This window comes from Myiozetetes cayanensis, unplaced genomic scaffold (assembly GCF_022539395.1).
Source record: "Myiozetetes cayanensis isolate MyiCay16 unplaced genomic scaffold, myiCay2020 scf2-11, whole genome shotgun sequence".
NCBI classification, from domain to species: Eukaryota; Metazoa; Chordata; class Aves; order Passeriformes; family Tyrannidae; genus Myiozetetes; species Myiozetetes cayanensis.
In genome coordinates, this window is record NW_026087411.1 from 85,315,068 (window position 1) to 85,341,236 (window position 26,169).

At 40.2% G+C, this 26,169-nt stretch overlaps 1 protein-coding gene across 5 annotated transcripts; it reads left to right on the forward strand.

Annotated features, from left to right (window-relative positions):
* The first annotated feature begins 277 nt into the window (after positions 1–277).
* Positions 278–25,516, forward strand: ASRGL1 (asparaginase and isoaspartyl peptidase 1). 5 transcript variants are annotated; one of them, XR_007628972.1, is made up of 9 exons: positions 516–634; positions 1,151–1,268; positions 1,721–1,945; positions 7,825–7,967; positions 12,907–13,061; positions 17,229–17,347; positions 19,329–19,439; positions 21,856–22,170; positions 23,364–25,516. XR_007628972.1 is itself a non-coding variant. In XM_050315907.1 (8 exons), exons 3-8 carry the CDS (start codon positions 1,759–1,761, stop codon positions 22,083–22,085), a joined length of 945 nt encoding a protein of 314 aa, XP_050171864.1. In that variant the 5' UTR covers positions 278–296; positions 1,151–1,268; positions 1,721–1,758; the 3' UTR covers positions 22,086–23,251. The 5 variants fall into 5 exon arrangements, 4 of the variants coding, with proteins under 4 accessions (XP_050171864.1, XP_050171865.1, XP_050171863.1 ...); XM_050315907.1 differs by lacking the exons at positions 516–634; positions 23,364–25,516 and adding an exon at positions 278–296 and having other exon boundaries at positions 21,856–23,251; XM_050315908.1 differs by lacking the exon at positions 23,364–25,516 and having other exon boundaries at positions 1,677–1,945; positions 21,856–23,251.
* The last annotated feature ends 653 nt before the right edge of the window (positions 25,517–26,169 follow it).

Genomic DNA, 26,169 nt, shown 5'->3' on the forward strand with positions numbered 1-26,169 from the left:
AAGATAAGGAACTTCTGAACTGTGGGTTGCAGGTTTTTTTCATGAACTCTATTTTTTCTACCAGCAGCCTATAATGAAAACTAAAATAAACATCAAGCTTATTCCTTGCCTTTGCCGTCAATTTTGCATCAGTGTGGCCCCACACACCTTATCTGCACCTGGCCTGTGTCAGCTTGACAGGCCGGGATGCACGATGCTCTCCACTGACCGGAGCCCCTTTCCATTTACGCAACTGCACCGGCAGCCCGAGCTTCGGGAACGGGAATAATCCGGCTTGGACAGAGGGAAAGGAAAGGGTAGTAATCGATTTTGGAAGGGGAAGGGGGGGGGCATTTTTCTAATTTAATTGGAGGAGAAATCGGGCGGTGGCAGGCGATGAGCTAGTGTGACACTGCAACTACGGGCTTGCACAGCGCGGCGACAGCAGCACCGCGGCTGAGGGGGCAGCACGCCGAGGGGAGCGCCATGCGGCAGGGCCGGCGGGAGCGGCCCAGCCCCTGCGGGGTGCTGGGCGGGACCGCCCCGGTACGGGCGGCAGCAGCCGCCATCTTAACTGCGGGCAGGGCTCGGCGGTGCCATGTCCCTTGAGGGCGGCTGTGGGACACGCTGTGGGAGCGCGCCCAGGGCGCTGCAGGTGCGATCTGGGGACGCGCTCCCGCTCTCCGCGGGGCGGGGGCAGCGGGACGGCGGATCCCGGCTGGGTGCGGGCCTGAGGGGAGCCCATGCAGAGCAAGGAAAGAGTGTAGCCACTGGTTGAAATAGAAGCCTGCACGGCCTCGCTGACGGGATGCTTTGCCCCACGGCGTCCCAGGATGGGGTTTGCTGGGCTCCACGCCTGCTGCCATCCCGTCCGGCAGCGCCGGGAGCGAGCTGCCGCCCTGGGACAGCAGGAGAGGGAGGAGCTGGACTGCGGGAGTCTCTGTCGGAAAGATTTGCCTGCAGGATGAGGGAGAGGGAGTTGGATTTTGTTCTTCGCAGTCTTTAAAAATAGCCGTCCCCAAGAAACTTTCCACGTGGAGAGTTTTCACTGAGAGGTGCCCTAGATTTCAGTGGGAGATGAGGCTGCTGCTGCTCCTTTGCCTTTTTCTAGAATCAAAAATGTGACTTGCATCACCGGAGATGGGTAGCAACAATCTCCTGTCTCTCGCAGGAGGCCCTAAGCAGTAACAACAAGCTGTTGCCTGCCAGGCGTGAACGCCTTGTTTCCCTGCACGGAGTGCAAAGTTTTGCAAGAGGTCGGAGGTCTGGGATCCGGCCGGTTGAGCTGGGTAAGCTGTTAACTCAGGTCGGGTCAGCTGCTTTTTTTTTTTTATTATTGCCGGTTATATATTACCGTACTCAGACAGTGGGACTACCTATCTAAAATAACAAGCAGCTAGCAGGACCAAGGGTTCCTCAAATGTTTGTTTCTCTGTAATGTATTATCACCTGACAGGGTGCATACTAAATCATAAGATTGTAGCGTAACTTAGCCTGAAAAGGGCCCTTCCTGTGCCACCTGGCCCAGTCCCTTGCTCAAAGCAGGGCTGGCCTCAAAAGTTGCACTAAGTTGCCTGGAGCCTCGTCCAGACCTGAATTAGGAGCTCCCTCTTGAGTACTTCGCTTCCTATAAGGTAAAATGGTTGCAATCAGGCTGCCTATATCTGTTAACTAACCTGCAGTCTTTCTCCATGTAGAAAGGAGCACGTGCTAAAGACTGCTCCTTCCAAACAATTAACAGGTGTGCACAGCTAAAAGCCTTGGGAGGAACTTGGCAGGATGAAGCCTGTCATCGTGGTGCATGGTGGAGCTGGACGGATCTTCAAAGAGCGAGAAGAGGGATGTCGTGCTGGCACTGCCAGAGCTGCGCTTCGAGGTTATGGTGTCCTGAAACGTGGAGGAAGTGCCATAGATGCAGTTGAGGAGGCAGTACAGTCAATGGAAGATGATCCTCATTTTAATGCAGGTAATTTTTCAATACTTAAGTGGGCTTAAAATCGTCTTGTATTTCAAGTGTTTTGCCCTGATGCATCTGAAAATCCTGGCTTGCATTATTATTGAATTATGCATGTTGCAGTGGAGTAAATACTGGTGGTGCAAAACAGTTGATTTCTCAGTATAAAACAGCATGGTGTGTACAGCAGTTTCTTATGAGTGCACTGAGGAAGTTATTTTGTTCTCATTCTTCTCCCATTTCATTCACATGGTGCTGTTCGTTACCGTGCTGTGTACATTCAGTTTTAAGACATGGACTCTATTATGGAGTATGTGTTTAATTAACATTTATGTTTAAGGCACTTTGACATAGCTTGCAGTATTTGTTTAACCCTTAACACTTGACCTTTACCTATTGCCAGAGGAGTATTGTTTTTGGGGATTTTAGGTGTTTTTCTCTTCATTAATGCTTGCAATTAGTTGTTTTATAAATAATATTACAGAAGTAATGCAGTAATGGTATGTGACTCATGAATCTATACAGAAAGGGTTCATAACTGGATTTTCTAATGAGTAATGTAAATTAATGGAAGTAGTCAAATATTTTCTCACCTTCATATGACTCGTTTATTATTTTGATAAGTTTCAGCAAATACATTTCCCCACTCTTACCAAGGTATGTCAGGAATAAACATGGAAGGAAAGACCTGTCAGTGATCAGTGCTTTAGATAACATAGCTATTAGTTATGTGCTCAGTTAGTTTGCAGAGGTTTATTTATTCGTTTACCTTGCAATTAAGAGCAAGGGAGAGCTTTTATTTCATATGAACCTTTCAGTGTTTTGTTACTGACTTGGGCTGAACATTTTGATTTTTAGAGCATCCTAGCTGAAATCATGAAGCAGACTTAGATGTGTGGTGTGGACTATTACATAGTTAGCATCAGGGTGACATTCTCTCATTTAGTTTTTACTTAACTGGACTTAGAATTATAGAATAGATTGGGTTGGAAAAGACCTCCAAGATCATCAAGTCCAACCCCTGATCCAACTCCAATTACTATATCATGGCACTAAGGGCCATGTCCAATCTCTGTTTAAAAACCTCCAGGGATGGTGAATCCACCACCTCTCTGGGCAGGCCGTTCCAATGCCTGATCACCCTCTCTGTAAAGAATTTCTTCCTAACATCTGGCATCCTAAACCTCCCCTGGCAGAGCTTGAGCCCATGTCCCCTTGTCCTATTGTTGGTTACCTGGGAGAAGAGACCAACCCCCACCTGGCTATAACCTCCCTTCAGGTAGTTGAAGAGAGTGATGAGGTCACCTCTAAGCCTTCTTTTCTCCAGACTAAACAACCCCAGCTCCCTCAGCCTCTCCTCACAGGACTTGTGCTCAAGTCCCTTCACCAGCCTGGTTGCTCTTCTCTGGACCCGCTCCAGCACCTCAATATCCTTCCTGAACTGAGGGGCCCAGAGCTGAACACAATACTCAAGGTGCGGCCTCACCAACGCAGAGTACAGGGGAAGGATCACTTCCCTGCTCCTGCTGGCCACACTGTTCTTGATGCAGGCCAGGATGCCATTGGCCTTCTTGGCCACCTGGGCACACTGCTGGCTCATGTTCAGCTTCCTGTTAATCAGCACCCCCAGATCCCTTTCTGCCTGGCTGCTCTCCAGCCACTCTGTGCCCAGCCTGTAGCGCTGCATGGGGTTGTTGTGGCCAAAGTGCAGGACCCGGCGCTTGGCCTTGTTGAACTTCATTCCATTGGAGTCAGCCCATCTCTCCAGTCTATCCAGATCCCTCTGCAGAGCCCTCCTGCCTTCCAGCAGGTCGACACTCCCTCCCAGCTTGGTGTCATCTGCAAGTTTGCTGGTGATGGACTCAATCCCCTCATCTAAATCATCGATAAAGATGTTAAACAGGACTGGGCCCAGCACTGATCCCTGGGGGACACCACTGGTGACCGGCTGCCAGCTGGATGCAGCCCCGTTCACCAGCACTCTCTGGGCCCGGCCCTCCAGCCAGTTCTTAACCCAGCACAGAGTGCCCCTGTCCAAGCCATGGGCTGCCAGCTTTTCCAGGAGTATATTATGGGAGACAGTGTCAAAGGCTTTGCTGAAGTCCAGATAGACACATCCACAGCCTTCCCCTCATCTACCAGGTGGGTCACCTGATCGTAAAAGGAGATCAGGTTGGTCAAACAGGATCTGCCTCTCTTAAACCCGTGCTGGCTGGGTCTGATCCCTTGTCCGTCCTGTAGATGCTGTGTGATTGCACTCAGGATGATCTGCTCCATAACTCTGCCAGGCACCGAGGTCAGGCTGACAGGCCTGTAGTTACCAGGGTCAGCCTTTTTTATGGATTGGGGTGATATTTGCCAACTTCCAATCATATGGGACCTCCCCAGTGAGCCAGGACTGTTGGAAGATGATGGAGAGCAGCTTGGCAAGCTCTTCTGCCAGCTCCCTCATTACCCTAGGATGGATCCCGTCTGGTCCCATAGACTTGTGAGGATCCAGGTGGCTCAGTAAGTCACTAACTATTTCCTCCTGGAATACAAGGGGGCTATTTGGCTTCCTATCTCTGTCTACCAGCTCCAGAGGCCAGTTGCCTTGAGGGCCACCTGTCTTACTGGTAAAAACTGAGGCAAAGTAGGTGTTAAGTACCTCAGCCTTCTCTTCACTCTATTAACTATGTTTCCCTCCAAGTCCATCAAAGAATGGAGGTTTTCTTTGCCCCTCCTTTTGTTATTAATGTATTTATAGAAGGACTTTTTGTTATCCCTAACAGAAGTGGCCAATTTAACTTCAAATTGCACTTTTATATCCCTGATTTTCTTTCTGCATGATCTAGCTGTCTTCCTAAATTCTTCGTAAGTAGCCAGCCCTTTCTTCTATAGTCGGTAAACTCTCTTTTTGACCCTGATTTCCTTCACAATCTCCCTGTTTAACCAGGCTGGTTGTCTTCCCCGCCGGCTTGCCTTTCAGCACACCTGTACAGCCTGTTCCTGTGCACTCAAAACTCCCTGCTTGAAGCACGTCCATCCCTCCTGGACCCCCTTGTTTTCAAGGGTTGTTTCCCAGGGTATGCTCTGGACTAGACTTCTGAACAGAGCAAAATCTGCCCTCCGGAAGTCCAGCGTAGAGGTTTTATTGTTGGCTCTCCTTGAATCTCTAAGTATTGAAAATTCTATTATTTCATGGTCACTTAGGCCTTTAGCACTTGTTCAGGTTTGACTGTGCTGATCGAAGTGTGGCAAATAGTCTGGTAATCACAGATATCTAATTCTCTTAACACTCATTAGATACAGCTGCTCTCAATAGCTGGCAAAAATGAGGTGAAAGCTATGTGAAGAGGACCCTTTTAAAGAGTGGCTCTTTAAAACTCACTGTGTGGTATTTATCTTTGTAAAAGAAAAAAATCTGATTTGCTGTAATATTTTCTAGGAAAACATGGACATTGCTAAGAGACATGGGGAAGAATGGGCATAACAATCAAGTTGTGTCCTTTTTTGAATTACAGGGTGTAGCCATTCTGTGTAGGTTCATCTCAATGTTGGCTTGGTAGAAGGGCTCAGAAGCTATACTGTTGTCTAAAACTACCATTCTAGTGACTTGTGCAGCATAATGAAGTCATCCAGTTCTGGTTGTGATGAGGAAGGGGCCTTGGTTATATCTCCCTCATGTGATTTCTTTGGCTAGCAGCGTTAATCAGCTTGGTGTGAATACTACAGATAAAAGAACTGACACTGTAGTGGTCCTCACACGCTCTTTCTTGCATAGCCTTTGCATGGCACAGGACAGACCTGTCTGTCTGGAGATAGAGGGAATTGGAGTACTCAGTACCCCACGTGTGATTTGGCTAACCTCTGTTGCCCGTTACTTATGTCCCCTTAGATTTTCTGTCTTCTGTTGTCTCTGGTTTTTTCCTAGCCTTTTGCTTAACAAGTGAGCCAAATGTGGATTTTTTCAGCACTGCTGCCAATGGATACCATGGCCTTGGAGGCTGGTAGTCCCTCCCTACCCCTTGCTTTGAAAGGCCAGTGAAAAGGCAGTCTGTAACCATCCTTCTCATCCTACCTGAGATATCCTGAAGTTCAGTATCTAGCCTTGTTGTAGTGTACAGACTTTCATGGTGGTCAGTGGGATGAAAAAGGTAACTATACAGCTAAGATGTAGTTTTGGATGCCCCATCCCTGGAACTGTTCAAGGCTAGGTTGGGCAGGGCCCTGAGCAATCTGATCTAGTGGATTACATCCCTGCCCATGGGGAGAGTCCCTTCCAAACCAGGCATTTCTATGATTCTATGGCAGGTGGGATGAATTGTTCTTAGAGGGCATCTGTCTCTCTTCACCAGCTGTAAGAGGAGGCTTTTGTAGGAAGCCACCTTTGATTAAAGAAACTGCATCTGTTTTCTGCTCAGGAAATTTTAGGAAATCCTAAAGTGTATCCCATGAGAGATGTCCAATAGACATAGGATACTATTAATGCAGTGATGAAGGGGCCTGGTAGAGTTTCCCTTGGAATTGTGGTTCTGGTCACTGATACTTAAGAATCTCCTAGTTCTATTGGGAATTTCAAGGTCATGGGCTAGAAAGCCTATCTTGTCAAAGGAAATTAAAATTTTGAGTATGGCAGGGTTTACCTAAGTAAACAAAGACTACTTACTCCTTACCAGCATAAAGGAAGAGCTGGAAGAATTATGTTAAAGCGGATGGCACAAGGCAATTAACCTGTAAGCTCTTTACAGATCAGTGTAGTCTAGAAATTAACACATTGTGAATGACGCAGGCGTGAACTCTGGAATAGCTTATGCAGTTGCAGACAGGCAAAAAATAGCTTTTGGGGAGTTTGTCTGTATGTGGCAGGAGAAGTTTTGGAGATTACAGCAGGAGGATTACAGGATTTTGTTGCCTCTTGTTACAGGGGATTTGACTTCATATATTCAGGTCTGAAGCACACTGGTATAGAAGTCTTATGTCAGTTATTAACTCTGTTTTCTGACCTGCTTTACTACTGGTTTAACAGAAAGAAAAAAAAAATTGTTTTAGCTATCTGCAATGTTCAGGTCTTTCTTTCTACCTGAGCTGCTGTGTAAATCTGCCATGTTTTGGTTTGGCTTTTTACTTCTTTTTAGGTTTAGTCTTCACCATCCTTATTAGCAAGGCTTGTGCACTTGATGACTTAAACCCTATTATTCCCCTGTGATACAATTATTGGCATTACTTAAAAAACCCACCCTATTTGCATTGTCTCATTTTTTATCTCATTAGTTTTCAATTAGGTTAGTAATAGCACTGATAATTATTGAAGAAAATAACTACCCAATGTTTTATTCCTTGATTTTTATTTTTTAAAATTACTTTTATCTACTGTTTTTATTTGGTAATGAAGAAGTTATTTCAGGCTTTTGCTACAGTAGTGAGTGGATGCTCTTATTCTGCTTCATTAATTTTGGCAGTTTCTTGGAGTGCTCTGTGACACTGATCTGTTGATAGGATCAAATGCTATAGTATTTCTTTGGGTTATGTTGTATCCTCCTTTGGAAGAATTGTAAGGTAGAATAGTTTTGTACACTCAAAGTGATCTGAGGAATAAAGAATTCTGTTCACGATTGTTTGTTGTTTTAACTTTTGGACCAAGTATATAATTTGGGATGTGTTTGGAGGTGTTTTTCATCTTACATAAAATAAAACTCAATTTTAAAGTAGATGTACTCTGTGAGACTTCTCTTAATGGCTGGATTTTGTGGTTATACTCAGCAGTGTTTCTGCTGAGATACTTTCAGTAAGTCAGCAAACTGGGAAAGAGAAAAGTTGCTTGGTAAGAGCTAATAATTAAATCACCTGGTGGTTAGATCTTAATGACTTCTCTTTGTCTTCCTCCCTAATTTTTTTTCTTTTGTCTTTAGGTTGTGGATCTGTTCTAAATGAAAAAGGTGAAGTAGAAATGGATGCCATTATAATGGATGGAAAAACTTTAGACTCTGGAGCCGTATCTGCAGTTAAATGCATAGAAAACCCAATAAAACTTGCTCGACTTGTTATGGAAAAGGTATGCTGATTATGAAGCACATTTTTCCTTAGAATTTCATTCTGTATATTGATACACATCAATGGTGATGTTTGTGTAGGGCTTTAAAGCAGAAAAGAAGGGAGAAATAGATGAAAGTGTTGGGAGGCTATGGTCATGACCATGAAGCATTTTTATTTTAAGGGTTTTTGAGACATATTTGTTTTAAAATGTAATATTCTAAGGAAACATAAATTATGCTGTGTAACTGGAAACTCAAGGAGAAATCGAAATACACATGTTTGTCTCCTGTAGTTCCACTATTTTGTTCACTTGTTTTTTGAAGGGCTTTTATGCTGTCACTGAGTCTTCCGCTTGATCTCGCAAGATTAAAGTTGGATAATACATTGTTCACTTTGCAGTGATATGGCACTGGATTAAATGGCCCAGTTACGTATTTGGCTATGTAGTGCATTCTTACATTATTCCAGATAGTCTTCTCCATTGTGACCTGCCAGATGGTAGCTCTAGTGCAAAGTCAGTCTTCCAGCAGTAGAGGATAACAGTAGCTCTGTTGGGTGGTGACTGAATCAAATCTATCAGGGCAACAAAATGATTACTACTTGACCTTCTACAAGATATCAGTCCAACCTTACTCCACTAAGAATCCCACCTAGTATTTGCCACAACAGACTTACCTTATTTTTCAGCCATGGTGGCTACTGGTGTGCGTCAGGATGAAGTAGATCATTTGTGTGATATTTGCATCTGTTTTACTTGGCAGTGGTCAAAGAGTTTGTACTGTCTTTGAAGTTTACACTTTTCATCCTGCTCATGCAGCTGCCCCATTGTTGAAAAGGGTTCACATTTGCAAAACCACTTAATAACAAAGAAGACTTCCATGTTTCTTTAACCTTTCTAAGTGACTTTTGAGGAAACCAAACCTCTTTTGGGGATCTATAAAGATGATTGAAATTTAATTTGTTGTCAGTGGCCTCCCAGGCAGATAGGACTTTTTTTGTGTCCATAATTGGAGGATAGTCCTGCTTTTAAAATCATAACATTTTACTAAAATATTTATTATAAATACTTTGTATTCTGGAAGACATTCACTGCAAGTTCTAACATTACTGAAATGTATAAGTTTTTTTTCCTTCACCTGACTTTTATTTCATCATTCAGCTAGAACAATAGTAAGCATAGGCGGTAGACAGCTTCACAAAACCAAATTTTTCAATATTTGTGAACGTAAGTGAAGGGTTGGGAGAGAGATGTCTTTAATGTGTTGTATTTCACTTAATTTTATTCTTAGAGAACTTTTAAATGCCTGTTGTTTTACTTTATATTCCAGAATCACTGGTTTATTTTTCTTGTCCATGACAAAATCCTATTTAAGTCAACACGATACTGTTGGATTTTGAGAACATAACGTTACAAACTCTGTTTTTAAAATCAAACAAACAAACAAAAACCAGCAAACAAAAAACCCTCTCCTTTTTCCATATTGTCTCTTACAAGGTCTTTTTGTCATTGTGTTTCTTCTGATGCTCAGAAGTGTTGAGGCTAAATTTGAAACAAAATCATAAATTCTACTGTTCAGGACCAAGTATAACGGTGTAGTCCTAAAACCTTGACATTTTTGCTTAGATACAAAAAAACCCCACTCTGTAGATGACAAAGTTCAAATGTAAATGGCCTAAATTGCTTAATATAGCTCAAAATGAGTTTCTGCACCTTCTCCGTAAGGTATTATAAAAGGGAATACCAACTGATTCTGCTTTTCTGTTCATCTTGGACAGGAATTTTGGGACACCAACCCAGGCTATTTCACAGTATATTTCCTAGTGTGTTTTGTTTGACTGTGCATAATTAAATTTTTTTTCAACTTTGTGACCCATGGGTAATAAGACTATAATTTCCCTGGGGTCTTAAGCATGTGTGAGTATTTTTTAGTGGTTTTGAGATGCCTCAGTGCCATAAAGAATTTTGAAACATGCAGTTACCAAAAACAAACCAACCAACCAAAAACACCCTCCCCATCTGCTTGTAATTGTATTTCTGTCATATTATGGAACAGTATGGGCTCCATCTGGTGGCCAGAGTAGCTCCTCGAGATTGTTCTTGCACACATTTATCCCTCTGTGCTGACACTTTCACACAGGGCTCAAACTTGTCCAAACCCATCAAGTAGAAAGAAGGAGGGCATCAGAATAATTTCTATTCAGCCTTTACTGTGCAGTTGATCACACGAGGTTCTAGAGGTGGAGTCTTTTACTATGTTAAGTAATGTTACAAATTCTTGAGAAAATGGTTACGTGTCTGTTGAATTATTCCTGTTTGTAGTGAATATGAATGGAATGATACATTGAATTTTTTTTTTTTCAAATAGGAGGTGTAACCCCTCCTGTCTCCAACACTTCATTAGATGGGCTTCTCATGAACATTAGAGAACTAATTTATTGCTATACATGAACTGTGTATGTTTTCCCCTACTATATTTACAGCCCTTTACATTAGACAAAGGAGAATTTACCTTAGAACACAGACTTCTTAAAGCAAAGGGATGGATTTTTGCTGTGCTCTGCACTGCCAGAATTGTTAAATAAAGAATGGTGATGATCTGAATTTCACGTCAGCTGCAGAAATTTGGGGGATTTTCTCCATTTCCCATGAAATTAACTAAACTTGCCAGCATTTTTTCTTGTTAGTAAGATGTCTTGAACCCTTTTCTTTTTTTTTGTCGTTTTGAATTACTTTTTATAAAAATGTCTCCCAAAAAAATTAGGCACTCTTAAGTTAGCAAACCTATTCATGAAACTGTGGACAGATGAGACGGAAAAACATCCTTTTGTGTTGTTCTACCAACTCTTTTGATTGACAAGATCTGTTGAAGAGAATAACAAACACAGTTCTCCCCAAGACAACTTCTTTCAGTAAGGACTGAAAAAGAAAGGAAAAAAACAACCACAAAACCCTATCATAGAACCTTATTCCTCTTTATGCAAGTATTTCTTGTTTGTGTGGCTTAGGAAGGTATGTTATCTGAATCTGCATATGGGAAGGAATCCTTTGAAAAAGTTTTTGGAAATAACTTCAATTTGTTGCTGTAAAATACAGTAAAAACCTGTATTTTTAAAAATCTTATTTAAAGGATCATATAACCTTAATTGCTGAAGAAATCAAGTGATGGAGGACGCATCTTCCTGCTGAAGACAGAAGAAAATTTCAGTGTCTTTCCCAAAAAACCCCACGAAACAAAAAACCCCCACAGTCACAAATAAAAAACAGAACTAGTTTGAATTTTGGATTGTGTACTTCTGATTGGGTTAGTGGCAGAGGGGGGCAGTATTGCACAAAGAAGTTGGCTTTCAAGCCAAAGAACACTTTGTTAGAAATAGGTTGGTCTTAAGTTGTCCAGTGATGTCACTCAGCAGCTAAGCCTGATGTCCACTCTTTCACATATACAGAGGACTTAGTCCCTTAAACCTTTATTCTTGTTCCCTAAAGCAATACTCTCATGAATTGAAGATTAATTAAAAGGCATTTAAATTTTAGAAAATGTTTGATTCAGGGCCACATCATCAGGAATGTTTCTGAAGTGTAGCCACATTTCCCACCTCTGTAATTGTCCAAAGGGGTTAGTGATAGGCTTAAGTAGAGATCAGTGTCTGATTTGGGAAGATGTTTGCTTGGAATCCTTTAATAAACAATGCAGTGCTATGGGTTGGTCATGGTAGTGATTACTGTCATTGGTTTAGAAATCCAACAGAAGGTGATTTCTTAATAATCATCTTAATAATCCAAAGCTTTGAGAGTCTAAATGTCCTGTAGAATGTAGCATGACACAGAAATGCCATCCTTGCTTCTGGCTGAGAGCTGCATATGTACCACTTTTGTGCTCTGCAAGGCTCTGCAGGCCTGCTGCCTCCAGCATCATGTGGTTCTACTGTTTGGACCTCAGCTGGTGCCTCTGCTGCTGCATGGATGTAAGAACTTGCTTGAAGTTGGGTGCTGTGCTCTGAAATTTGCTCCATGCTGTTTAGTCAGACCATTGCTCCTCCCAAACCTACCCAGGCTCTGATGAGTGGGCAAATAAGTGATAAATTAGTGCAGTTGTACAAGAAGTTGATGCTTATTTTTTAACATAGATTTTAAAAAAAACCCAACCAAATGAAAGAAACCAGATTTTAGAGCTACTACTACAGTTTAAGGATTAATTAAACAAATTTATCTGGCAGGTTTCTCTAACATATGAATTAACCAAGCTGTACAGATTTTGAAGCATGGGATTAACTAAGGTTGTTGAATTAAACTCTTGTCAAAGTGCTTTGTAAATAAAGGAATCCAAATAGAACTTGCAAATGTTATTAGAAGAGAGCAAATGTATTTTGGTCGAGCCCATTAGAACAGTATTCTATTCTTAAATTTGAAATTCTGAGTCTGTAAGAATAGCAGCTACTTGAAGGAAATGTTTAAATTAAAATTATTCCATTGATGTTAAGAAACACTTCACTATATGATATTTACATTTGTTGGTTATAATACTGTGTGAAATGCCTTTAAAGGGAACAGGAATTTATTTACCATTCCTCTAAGTAAAATCCTAGATCCCTTAGTTAACTGGACTAAACAGTTAGCTATGTAGTGATCTGGTGATTGACTGGAAACAGTACAAAGAAGTTGCATACAAATTAGCAAAATAACAAATTTATCAGTTTTTCTTTTCCCATTATAGTAAGTGTGAAGTAGATAAATGCAGTTTTCTACTAATGATGAAAGTTTGTATCTGTGTTTTGGAGAGCTGACATTTTTTTCAGCTATAGTGGAAGGGGATATGGATATAGAAATCTAGAAAGTTTAAAAATAAAATGTGGAATTTTCTTTGTGTGGATACACCTAAAAATAAAGAGTGATTGTACAGAGCTGCTCAGTACAAGATAAAACAAGACTTGTCAATGAACTTCTTGTCTGTCTTCTGCAGACAAAGCACATGCTGCTGACTGATCAGGGTGCACACCTGTTTGCTCGGGCTATGGGTATTCCTGAGGTTCCAGGGGAGAAACTAATAACAGAGAGATCCCGTGAGAGGTGGAAGAAGAACCTTGAGCCGGATTCCAACCCTGGAGAGTTTCAGAAGTAGGTACAATTTTTCTTAAATTCATGTAATTTCATTTGTGCTATCTGGTTACCAAAACACAACCCACAACCAAGAAAAACCAACCAAAACCCCTCAAACAAACCAACCAAGAAAACATACAAAACCAAAAAAACCCCAACCACCCAAACAAACCCCCTTGAAGACCTGTATTCCAAATGTTACATGGTTTGATACAGTCTTTACAGCATGTCTTCAGTGAAAGTACTGGAAAATCAAACTTTCAATGAATTTGCTCAAGTTTAAATGACTGGAACAAACTCTAATAAACTTGTTGCTACTTAAGGAGATTGTTTATCACTTTTACATAGCATAGGTTAGAACTTGTTATTCCTCTTAAAATTGTCAACTACAGAAGTGCATAGAGCAGCTTTAAAAAACAGCAGGTGTAATTTTGTATAGTTCTTTTCCATGGAAGAACTGTGATTTTTAAAAAATCTCCAGTACACATTTCAAAACAAGTCCATAAAAAAAAAAAATTAAGAAAGCTGATCTTGGTTAAGTAGATGATCAGATTTGTCTTTAAACTGGATTAGGTAGTTAAATGACATCAAATTTTGGCCAGTAACTCCATTGGAGTGCTGATTGTGGCTATTGGTTACAAAAAGGAATGAAAAAAAAAGACCAAGTAGTTCAGTGGTGGGTATGAAGTGAGATGCTACTGGATGGTATTGGCCAACAGCAAAATGAACATCGCTTGAAAAACAAGCCAGTCTCATATAAAGTAAAGAGGAAAGTGAGGTGGACAGTAAAGGAATAAAAAACATGAGGTGTCAAAAATGGGGTTTATGCCTGTGAGGTAGGGATAAATACCAAATTGCTTTGAGCTTCCATTTGTATGTCAGTGGTTGTGGTGCAGGAAAGCACTGTATTGCATTACGTATATCCTGTACTATGTGCTGTTCATCTGTGTTTTTAAATAGTAGTAATGAGAGAAGTAGAACTGAATTTGTAGATCAAAAGGAGTAAATTTCTTCTGTGGGCATGTTAATTAAAGACTGTGAAACAAAACTACAAGCTATATGTTACTTTCAATAAATTACTAGAACGAAAAACAAATTAATGTGGCAAGAGTAAATATGGCAAACAAAGTGATGTTGTTCCTTGTCCATAAGGTCTCAGTCATAGTTCATCTTTTACGCATAAGAAGTTTTCTTTTGATACATGGTCTGTCCAAGAACTGTGTGGTATTACCATTCATTATGAAGAATTTTGAGGATGGTGTAGCCCCTACTGTCACTTGGTCTCCTAAACATATCAGTTGGAATGGTATGGCATCTGAGTCTTCATAACTGCTTAATTTTTTAAGGTTTTTTTCTGATAACAGTGTTAGGTATCTTCAATTTCAGCACTGTCTTGCTCTGGAATATCTGATAATAGAAAACTTGTATGTCTCTGAAGGGCTTAAAACTTTTTCTTGTCTTGGCCACCCTGTTCTTTTTCTGAAAACCAGTGCCCAAAACATCAGCACAAGTTCACAAAGTTGAAAACAGGTCTTTTTTATGCAAGCCCAATTCCTTCTGTATCACATGTGAAATGTTCTTTTTCTCTATGTCCACAGTGATTACGCAGAAAACTTGCCTGAGGCAAACAGACAGAAGGTGAAGTAGTGTTAGTCAAAGGCAACATAATGCCAGGTCATACTGGGAATTTGAAGGTTGGTGTGTACTTAACTTCCAGTGCTCTGGTCCTCACAGTGTTGTAAACCGTGGGGTTTCATAGGCTTTCCAGGCAAAGTCTGGTGTCTCCATGAGAGATACCTTTCTCTTCTGCTGGTTGGGAGACTGCATTCATTTGCGTTAAAGGCTCAGGATTCCACTGCATGTACAACATTCCAACTTGCACGCCTTTTGCTGAGAACAAGGTGTGGTTTGATTTATCTGCAGTCTCTCACTCCAAAGATTCTAGCCATACCTTTGATAAGAATTACTGGAGGTTGCCTGAGAACCCCACAGAAAGGGAGCTGAGTCCGCCTGTAGTAAACGGGTTCCCAGCCCCTCTGTGGATCGCACTGCATGAATTACTCGAGGAGGTGTTAAGTAACAAGGACCCTGACAGCAATCAACAGAAGACCCTACTACTGATGCAGGGCTAAGAGACAAATAGCAGATACCTTATTAGTTGAATGGGGGTAGGGTAAGTATATGGCACTTCATGTGTACTGGATAATGAAAGATTTAGGCAAGAGGGAATGAATAAATCCAACTAATATATTTTGTATCACAGTATATGCAGTATATAAGAATAATTCTTGATTGAAAAAATCCCTAATAGCATCCTCTGGTATACCACAGGTACTTGCTGAGGTTTCTGCTACTGTCAATAACTAAAAATAGAGCATTATAGTATGATATCTCTACTTAGGCAGTTTTGCCTGCCTTGTTAATATTTTGGAGTCAACTGTCCCTGCAAAAAACCTGTTTATATCTTCTTTGCCTTTGTTCTGAAGATGAACAAAGAAAAGGTTACACTAAAAAGTTTAAAGTGGCAGTAAGAAATAAAGTATAGTTGTTTATTTGCTCCACTGAAGATAAGGTATGTTGCACACACCCACTTTGGAATTTATCAACAGTTGTGCTCTCATACCAAAACAGATAGCTGCTGCCTGTGTGATCTGTGTGCTTTTATTCACACATTTGCTTAAGGTAAACACTTACCTAGGAAAATATACATCTGGATGCACCTTTCTTAACTTCTGAGGAGGATGTAACTTTAGTTGGTTGAAGGGTGCCACATGAATATGCAAGAGAGTACTGAATTTACTCATGTTCTTTTCAGCAAATCATTTGTAACAGATGGATGGGTGGGAAGCCCATCTGCACCATCATATCAGTTTGAGATGAGGTCCATATCCACATAAATGTCAGAGCAGTTTGTAAGGCCTGTGATTCATCAGTCAGCTTTGAATTGCTGTGAATGAAGTGTAGGGACTGACAGTATGATATTTTACATAAGCAGGAGCGAACAGGAAGTTGGTTTTCTGAGAAAGTAACTGTGGGTTTCAGGGTACACAAGGACTTCGTCTGACTTAATTAACTGAGATTTTGTAGAGCTGTAGAGAAACCCTAACCAGTGTCCAGGCAACTTCCAAAGGTATTCCTGTTCCAGTTGCCTGTTGGGTAGTTTGTTGAAAGATTATTATGAATTCTTTTCTCGTGTGAAGGGATTCAGATCATGCTTTTTTTTTTTTTTTTGTTAGTGGTTTATGTTCCTATGTGAAATGCCAAGATTGGAATATGTGGATATTTAAACTGTTGCTTCTCACTAGTGTCTTGCTTCTCAGTGCAGCAACTGTTACAGTAAGTTACAACAGGCTTTTTTTTCTCCAAACATGACTACACATGCATATTTTGAGCAGTCTGTTGTATATGTCTTTTCTGTGCTGAAGAAATAAAGCAATAGTTGAGACTTCTGTTTTCTTCAGTGCATGAAGATTTCTAAAGTGATGTGCGGTTTCAGCAGATTCTACTGGCCAAGTGATTTAAACCTCAAGATTGCTTAGCTACAGAGTACAAAGATGAAAATATGTATTAATGATGCATTGTGAGCAGTACTAGTTGAAAGGCACATAAATAACCTTTTTTTATTTTTTTGTAGCATTCAAACATTAGGGGGAGTAAGGAAGAGGAAAGAGGAGGAACAGGAAGGAAATGATTCAGTACATGCATAACATTATTGTCCTTTTCTCTATTCACTTATTTACGTACATTGTCATTAATAATTCCGGTTAACCTCCTCTTGAGACAGTGGAGCCAATTGTTGCATCTTGGAGTTGCCATTTAGGGGAAAGTTGTGTGTCAGTTTGTGTGTCAGCCAAAAAACTACTCCAGAACTATGATGACTAGAAGTATTTCTACCCTGTGTGCTTTTGCTTTGTGTGTTTTTCCTCCCCAAGTCAAAGTTTCCATGCTATGAAGGTAAACAAGTCATCAAAAAAAAAAGTGTTTTCTACTCTGTTAAATATAAAGTGAGAATTGTTACGTATTGCTTGTTATTTTTGCAAGGAGAAGCATAGCAAAGATAGCTGTATGATGAGCAGTACTTCTTTTGTAGTAATCTTTTTTAAAGCTACCTGGAAAACAAATGCAACATGCTTTGGCAGGTATGCTTTAATTCTGTCTAATTTTGTGAACTGTTTTTCTTGGCAGAGACCTTGGAACAGTCGGTGCTGTTGCTATAGACAGTGAAGGCAATGTAGCTTGTGCAACATCCACTGGAGGACTCTCTAATAAACTGATTGGCCGTGTTGGTGACACAGCATGCATAGGTATGGGGTGTGGGATCTTGCCTTTCATTTTTTGGAAGTATCTCATTTAAAGAAAGAAAAATAAGTATTGCACACTCTCCTTTTCATTAGTGAAGTGAACATAAATACATAAATACTAGTACGTCTGAAATGGAGATCTAACATTCAGATGTATCAAAGCTCAAGCTTCTTACAGCATGCAGATTGCAAGAAAGGATTGGGAGTAGAGGTGTAGTGCTGTCATTATTATTGTCATCCAAAACTTTCTTTTTGTACGGAAAATGGGGATGGAAATTTCTTTTCTGTTCTTTCACAAATATTAACAGTTTTTTCCTGTGTTTCCTTTCTGTTGATTCTGATAAAGCTCTTGTTTTTCACATCTGTGCTTTCAACTAAGTCAAAAAATGTAGCCTGCTCTATATTAAGATGCTGTTTTCTTGATACTTTAAGGAAGTAGGTGTAATTGCAATTACTATTTGTTATATCAGTGAGTGAGAATTATAAAGTGACTGGCAACTTTGAGTAAATTCCTGTTCTTAGAGAGCCTTGATAAGACTACCTCAGAGCCTAATAGATTTGTTGTGGAATAAAGGAAATATTTTAAGAGACCTCTTATCCAAGTATAAAGAGACACTTGAAATCCTTTCCACAGACTTCTTCCTCTCATGTGACAGACTTGCCATTTGATTACTTTAGGGTTCTGCCATACAGCTGGGATTTGGAAAATAATTATTATTAGTAAAACATGTTTCGAACTCAGGTAGCACTGCTGTTGGCCGTATATGATTATTATGAAACTAATATTATCTTTCTTTTGCACACAAGGTTGCTAACGTTTTGGTACCCTCTGCATTTTTACTATTGACTATATAGTCAAAATATATTTGAGTATATTTTCAGCTTCATTTCTGGCTGCAGCTTTCTGACTGCAAATACCCTTTTGTGTAGGTATTGTTCAGGGTTGCTGTAGTTTGGGATGTGGTTCTGTGAAGGACAAGTGAAACTGGGCACTGTTGAGCATACTGCTTGCAACTTTTGGTCTCACTAGACATCTGCAGGCTTGGAAACAGAAAAGCTGTGCTTTTGAACATCAGATGGTTTAGTAAAGGGGCTTTGACAGACTGATTGTGGCAGTGTTTTTCCACATGTAAATCAGGGTCCATTGAAAGGGTCTGATCAAGAAAGTACAGAAGGGAAGAAACTTTCATTGCTCTTCTAAGGCCTCTTTCCCCTCCCCCAGTACCTTGTCTATAATGCTGTGGTATGTTTCTTTCTAGCTCCTGGGAAATATTTTTCTTAGGAGATGTGCTAGAAACATGGGTATTGAGCAAGCAGAAGCTTGATGGAGAACAGGGTGTGGAATGTCCCAGCAAAACAAGGATGGGACAAGAAAAAAGGGAGGAAGGGGAATTTAACAAAAAAAAAAAAGACACACTCCACTTCTGGTGAGGACTTGGAAGATTCTTTAGGGGTGCTTTGTGAGGTTTGACTAGAGCCCAGGCTCTTCAAATCTCTTTCAAGCTGTTGTGGGTAAGTTCCTCTCAAACTTTGATTCAGTTCACCAATGTCCTCACAAGATCTTCCTTCACATCTTCTCAGCTGGTAATGTTGTGTGGCCTGGCATTCTGTATCCCATCACTATCTTGCTGGTCCTTAATATACCCTCCCTTGCTCTTCTGGAAAATATTTTTGCTCATCCCTGTGGAGTGTTGGCCTGCTTCTGCTTCTTGTACCACAAGCAGATCAGTAGTCTTTCTCAACTTGGCAACTGACTTGCTCCCACAGTTGTTTATGTCTTCCATGTATTTAACTTTTCAAACAGGCAGAAATGAGAAAGAAGTGTTACTGACACTTTGCTCCCAGAAATGCAGAAAGCTAATGAACCTTTAGGATGAAATGTTCACTTCCTATTTTAAACAATGAAAACAATGAAGGGCTTGTAAATTATATTATAGAATTAGAATATAGAATTTATTCTTTTTATTTTTTCCCCTCTGAAAAGGAAGTGGAGGTTATGCTGACAACCATTCTGGTGCCACTTCAACCACAGGACATGGGGAGAGCATTATGAAAGTGGTCTTAGCCCGACTGATCCTCTATCACATGGAGCAAGGTATATTCCAAACTTCCTGTAAGCTGAAATAATGAAGATAGGAAATGTTGATAATGCAGGTTTCAATTTATCTACTACCATTCTAGAACAGGTGTCAGAAGAGTTGGTCCCAGGGATATGTGGATAGGTCACCTCTCTTTAAAAACAAAATAAAACACTAAGGTATTAATAAAGCTAAACTAGCTGAATTGGACAGAATTATCTCTGCTGCCTGATATTTAATCATGCTTTAGATCAGTGTACATTGAAGACATTACTGTCTACTTTGTTTAACTGAAGTTCTCTTAAATAAGTTTTTCCCAATTATAAACTAAAATTTTGTGAACAGAAAATAGAAAACAAGTAAAAGTAAGTTACATTTAAGGAAGCAGTAAGGGGGAGGGCTAGAGACATAATTGGAGCTGAAATTAGAAGATACAGGATATTGCCTTTCTAATAAACTATAAAGGTTTTTATTTTAACAACTCTGATTACAGCAACAGAAATTCTTTTAAGAGTTTTTAACCATGATTTCAACTTTCATTTTGTTTTGGAAAATGTACTAAACTGACTGGGTGGGTATGTGGTAAACAGCTGACACAGTATGTCTTATGTGACTGTAATATAATCTGACTGTGGGATGACCCTTTGGAGCTTTACCTTCCTGAGTTAGTCTGTCATCTAAACCCTTGATTATGTTACAGCCTATAAACATAGCCAGACAACATACTTGTACTGCATGCAGTTCAAGAATCATTAATATAGATATCACCATTATTTTTAGAAAACTGTAGCTTCGGGGCAGTACAGTGTAACTTGCTTTGAGATCAGCCAAAACTGGAAATAGTTGGAAAATGTTCAATTTACGCTTTCATTGGAGAAGCAGTAAATAGAGAGACAAATGACAGCTGAGAATATTTTTGTTATGCTTTATAGAGCTGTTTGCATATAATTGGTGCATTTCTCTAAATCTCTGATATGACAGTTTCAGAATAAAATACAACCTACAGATTATTTCCCAAAGCTCTAATGCATTATGCTCTCCCTTACTCTCCATTTCATGTCTCTGACTATTCAATTTGTGAATAGAGCCTTCTAAGCACTATTTAGTCTAAACTGTGTAAACCAGTTTCTTCTCTGGCTTTAAGTTAACTGCATTGCAAAACCTATGCATTGATAGCAGGTATCTGTGCTTGTGATTAATCAGTATGAAAGGCAAATGAGTCTCAAATTAAAAAGTTTATACAAAAAAAGAGAAAAATAAAAAAAAATGAACCCACACGTGTTCATGTCTAATTGGTTTGCACTTGTTCACCCTGCCAGTGCTTGCTTTACCTTCATTCATCCTGCCCAGAAGTATAACTCAGCTGCCAGGAAAATACGTCAGCAATAGACTCCCCCTGCCCCCCCCCAAAACATTTCCATGAAGGCACTGAAAACAAACCCTCAAGTTATTGTAACTTTTTGAGTCCTTGAACTAAAGTTGCATATTTGAGAACAACTACAGAGCTCTCATAAATCTGTTTAGCTATTCAGTAATTCACTTACTAAATATCTTCTTTTGGATGAATGCTGCAAAATTTACTTCCATATTTTAGGAGTGAATTGCTTTGCCATTCTTAGCAGCTGCTGGAATCTTTGTCTTATGGTGGCAGCTGTTGTCTTGGTGAAAAATCAAACAGTGAAATACTGACCCTTTGAAGACAGTGCCACTGACTTGAATAGTCACAGTGTCACCCGTACGTCAGAGAAAGGAGCTTTATCCTGTCAGTCACCAGTGCTGTGAATAATTCTGACTCTGATGGTTTTATTTGGTTTTAACTCAAAATTTGCAGGGAAAGCATGAAGGTCAGTTTTTGTTCTGTAACCTAAGCTGCATAACATTACCAAGGGGGTTTATATCTTAGGGCAATTAGGCCAAGCCAACTGCATTTCTGAATGTATATTTAAACTGGTAGTGAACAGGTATCTTGCAGCTATTACAGGTCTGTGTGTATGATGTTCACATTCAATTTGATTTACTTAGAAAATATTCCTGTTAATACAAACTGAGTAATGAAAAGCTAAAGATGCTGTGCTAGTCCTTTGTCTGATGTCTAGTACTTTGAGACCTCATCTTGCCTGATAGTTTCAGAAGTTTCAGAAGGAGTGATGCTGATTTCTGGTTTTGATGAATTATGACAATGTGAAGTAATGTGCTTTGAGCTCTGTTGCAGCCAGTGGACTTGGAACATCATAGATGATGACTGAAGTGCTTGATGGCACTGTCCAGAGCCTTCCTATAAACAGTTCCTTTGATACACTGGAAATTTCTTGCTGATTTAGTTCAAAAAGAATTTAGATTTGACTGGCTCTGTGGGGAGCAGTGAAACTTGAAGGGAGTTTTAAAACTGGTGTCAGGACAGATGCCATGAAATGATCTTGTTTTTCTTTTCAGGAATGTCACCAGAGGTGGCAGCGGACACTGCATTAGACTACATGAAGACACGAGTTGGGGGCCTGGGGGGTGTCATTGTTGTCAACAAAGCAGGACAGTGGGCAGCAAGGTTCTCCACCAAGCAAATGGCCTGGGCTACTGTAAAGGATGATGAGCTGCATTATGGGATTTATGCTGGGGAGGAGCATGTAAAACCTCTTGGTGATGCACTTGCAAGTGAGGGACTCTAAGCATGAAGAAATGTTGGCTGAGGAAGAATGAAAATCTCCAATTTTCACTGGAGGACAATGACAGTTGATTTTGTCTTTCTGAAAGGTCTGTACTTCTTTGTGGAGTGGCATTGCTACATTTACATTCAAAACAAAATCTGGACATAGTTCTCTAGTGGACATGGATATATGTGTAATCTTTTACACGTTTATGAAGTCAGGAGATCCTCCTTTTCTGGTTAGAAAGAGAATGGTCAGTAGGTTACATGGTTAGCATGCCATAATTCTACATTAAAGGGAGCCTGAGTTTCAGTATATTAGAGGAACTCCTTTCCATGCCCATTTTCAGAGACTGCTGCCATGATGATTTGAGAGATTAATACCTATTAATTAAAAACCGAATTTTGAAAATCCAGAGTCTTTTCAGCAGCCCGTGATAACAGATTGCTAACTGTCAGCAATGTACCACCAAAGAGCAGTGAAGAGTTACGACGAAGTGATTGTCACAGGCTTGAAGTAACTGTCAGGGGAAATAATGGAGTAAAGGGAATAACTTTTCTCAGAAAAGGGAAATGTAATGCTGTCTGAGGAGCTGTAATTCCATGCACTGACATCAGACCAGAGACCACAACAAAGTAGACTACAATATTTCAAAGTATATGTGGATAGTTAACAGAAGAGATATTGATGTAGTATCTGGGGTAGTAATAAAGACGGTCATGATATCAATAAATATAACAGCAGTCTTTACTACTCAAATGCAAAGGTGATAGGCACCTTTTAAGTCTAAACCTGAGACAGAGAGATGCTGATTAACTAGAAAAATAATTATCTAAAATTTAAGTGATGAAAACAAGCTGTACTAAAAAAAAATTACTCTTATCAAGGATCTTGTATGAAGTCTGAAACATCTGCAGAGATTTTCTTTTTTAAAAAGAACTGACGTTTTATGTTACTTCTATTACAGTTTCTTTCTTAAGATTTTGGGGTTTTTTTCTATTTTCTGACTCAACCATATAATGTTTCTTGTTAAAAACTGTAATAATTTTATGGATTTCAGCTGGTGCCTAGGTTTCCTCTCTGGACAGATTAGTATGTTCAAATTGCATGCCATCATTCTGTGGATTGTTCCTTTACAAGATAGCCCAAATAAACATAAAAATATCTTAAATTAGGGTTTTAAACTACTGGTACCTGTGTCCTGCTACAATAAGCCATGTTACTTAGTCAGCACATACAGAATGGTAGGGTTGCCAAGACTGTCTAACCTGCTCTCTACTTTGATCCATGGTTTCTTAGATGTTGCAGATGACTGCATATGGAAAGTGATGGTTCAAGAGAAGATGGCACAATCAAAACATAACCTTGGAGTACTCGTATACATTGTTCAACAGAAGATCATGAAGGAAATGGCTGCTACCTCATCATCAAATGTTCATAAAACAGTATCAGTATTTCTGATGTGCTTATTAGTAGAAAGAAGTGGCCTTTCTTTGAGTAAAAATTGATTTATTTCCCCATCTGGGCATAAGATACCAATCCTACAGGGCCAGGTTGTTCTTGGGGGGGTGGAAGGGCAGTATTGGCATAGCTTCATTTCAAAAATACATCCAAAATATTTGTGATATTTACCTCACCTGTCTATAGTGGAAGACCAAATTCAGGAAACAGAAAATATGATCTCCATGCATGCAGCCAAAATTCACTTTGCAGCACTGTTTTCATGGATGTTTTCAAGGATGCTTTGTAGAGCTAAATGGTGATACAGAGGCTTGAATGTAAGCTGTACACAAGAATACAAATATCTTGTCATATACCAGCTTTGTCAGCTTAGGTTCTCTATGGAAGGCATATTCCCAGTAACATTTCCTTTGCTTGAAGTAGCTGGGGGGAGGAGCATTTAACCAGTACTGCTGTAACACCTGGCGTACCATCTTTGTTGAGCTCTGTTTATTTGTTGTGTTTTTTGAGTGGATGTAAGCCTGTTCTGGTCACTCTCCAAGCTGACCAAAACCCAAGTGATGGTTAGGGTATCGTCAAGCATAAGCTAATACACCTGCTGGGTAGTTTGTTGGCGAGGGCTTGGCACTACACTAGCCCCAACAGTTGGCTTTTGGTTAGCTTTGAACGGGTTCACGTCAGCCAAAAAGGTACTGGCAACCACAGCAGCACTGCAGACAGGATCTCAGGGATGTCAGAAGGAGTAGTAAATGTCTGCTGTGGTTAATTCACCTCATCTGTTCTCAGGAATATAATGTAATAAATTTCTGGCACTTGACAAAGGGCAGTATCCTCTATAGGTTCTTCTGTTGCTCATCACCAGACTAGCTGGGCACCTTCCAACAGTGCATTAAGCAGTGTGACTACCATCTGGTCTGTATGATTTGTTCTGTCTAACCTGCCCCTTGGTAGCATGCTCTGTATTCCTTTCTCATGAAAAAGTCTGTTTTTCAAAAACATGCATGGGCTGTTATGCCTTTCCAGTTCATGTGGGTCTGGGAATGAGGAACTGTGCCTTGCATATGAATTGATGACATTTGATAATCCTTAGGCTGCAGTTTGCTCCTCAGTTCAAATGACATCAGCCCAGACAAAGCACTGGTACCAGCATTCAGGGCTACATGCTTTTCTTCCAGCTAGCTGACCAAATCAATGCTCCTCAGTAAAGGTATGTGATTTCCTCACCTAATCTGGTAGACCTAGGACAGTGTTTCTCTTCCTCATAAGGAGGAATGATAGCAAATGGTCAGGGATGGGGTAGACCTTATTCTTGAAGAAGCTGGAGAGCTAGGGATGAAAGAGTTTTTCTCTCTATTGCTTTACCCTTTCAGTCATGTTCTTTAGCTAGAACAGGATGAGATTTTGTTGCCATGGTGTAAGAAGTTGCTGGTGTTGCACAGGACTGGCTAATTTTTAAATATGCTTATGTGTCCCCTGACCTTTGTGAATACTGAGAAATTACCCTTTCTAAGGGCTTTAACATTTAACAGCTTTTATAAATGTAGTTGCAAGATGCTGAACTTAAGGGAGATACCAACAGCAGGACGGGAAGTTGTGTATCCCTGCTGTGCACTGCTGCTGGAAATGAGCCTCTAATCCAAATGGCTGTGACCTGGATATCAAAGAAGGAAAATTAGAGGTCTGTTGCCAAGAAACTGGGTGTCCTTGGCATCTAGCAAAGCAGCAACAGTTTTAATTATCTAATTAAAGTGTGGCATACTATTATTTTATATCATTTAGAAAGCCAGTTGTGAATGTTGTCCTGTTTCTTTCTCAGTACTCTGTAGAAAGGGTCCCTGACCTGCGCAGGTGGCCAGGATGGGTATACATATCAAAGCCAAGACATTAACAAAACCATCAGAGCGGTAATCATTGACTTTGTTCATATATTGTTAGGTCTGTGTGGGTTTTACTTCTTAATCTTTGCAAGTTACAAGTAATTAAAAACTGTTCTGTAGGACACCACTGTTTGGAATTTTTTTTTTTTTTCATCATTCTACTTTGTCCTACATATTATCTCTGTGTCTCTGGGGTGGTTTTCATTGACTTTGAAATCTAACTTGGCAAAGTTTAATGGCACTCGCTGTTTTGCTTGTTTCTCTTCTGGTCTGCTTTTCCTTTGATATGCTCTGATAAATATTTGCTGTGGGACAGATTTCAATCTCAGTTACGTCAGCATAAATGAAAAGCAAAAAGCACAGTCACTGAAGTCTGTGATTATGCTAGAGGAAGTGAAATCGGACATGGGTTTGCCTGTCTGAAGTTGGTAGCTCTGTATTGAAACAGCCTTTGCTAACAAGGGAGAGAATAGAGATTGGACAGAGAGCCTGTTGCAGAGAGTCCCTGCTTGAGACAGATCTCTTGTCTCTGGCAGTTTCAGGGTGATATGCCCAGGGATAGAATTAAATATGCACACTGGGAAACAAATAAGTGTCAAATGATTCACGTGAAAGAATCTTAAGAGCACATAGATAGGGCAAGCAAAGAATTGGTTTTTTTAGACATGTAAGCCACAAAGGAGGGGAATCTCATTTTCCTTTCCACTGAACTCCTTACACTTGGTTTATTGGGGGCACGTAGATACCCTGCAACCTTTGTATAATTG

What these genes read in the sequence shown, in the direction of transcription:
- ASRGL1 (XM_050315907.1), top strand. Translation starts at nt 1,759, where the DNA reads ATGAAGCCTGTCATCGTGGTGCATGGTGGAGCTGGACGGATCTTCAAA. An exon ending in TGATCCTCATTTTAATGCAG is followed by an intron (nt 1,946 to 7,824) that starts GTAATTTTTCAA and finishes TTTTGTCTTTAG; the next exon opens with GTTGTGGATCTGTTCTAAAT. An exon ending in TGGTGACACAGCATGCATAG is followed by an intron (nt 17,348 to 19,328) that starts GTATGGGGTGTG and finishes CCCTCTGAAAAG; the next exon opens with GAAGTGGAGGTTATGCTGAC.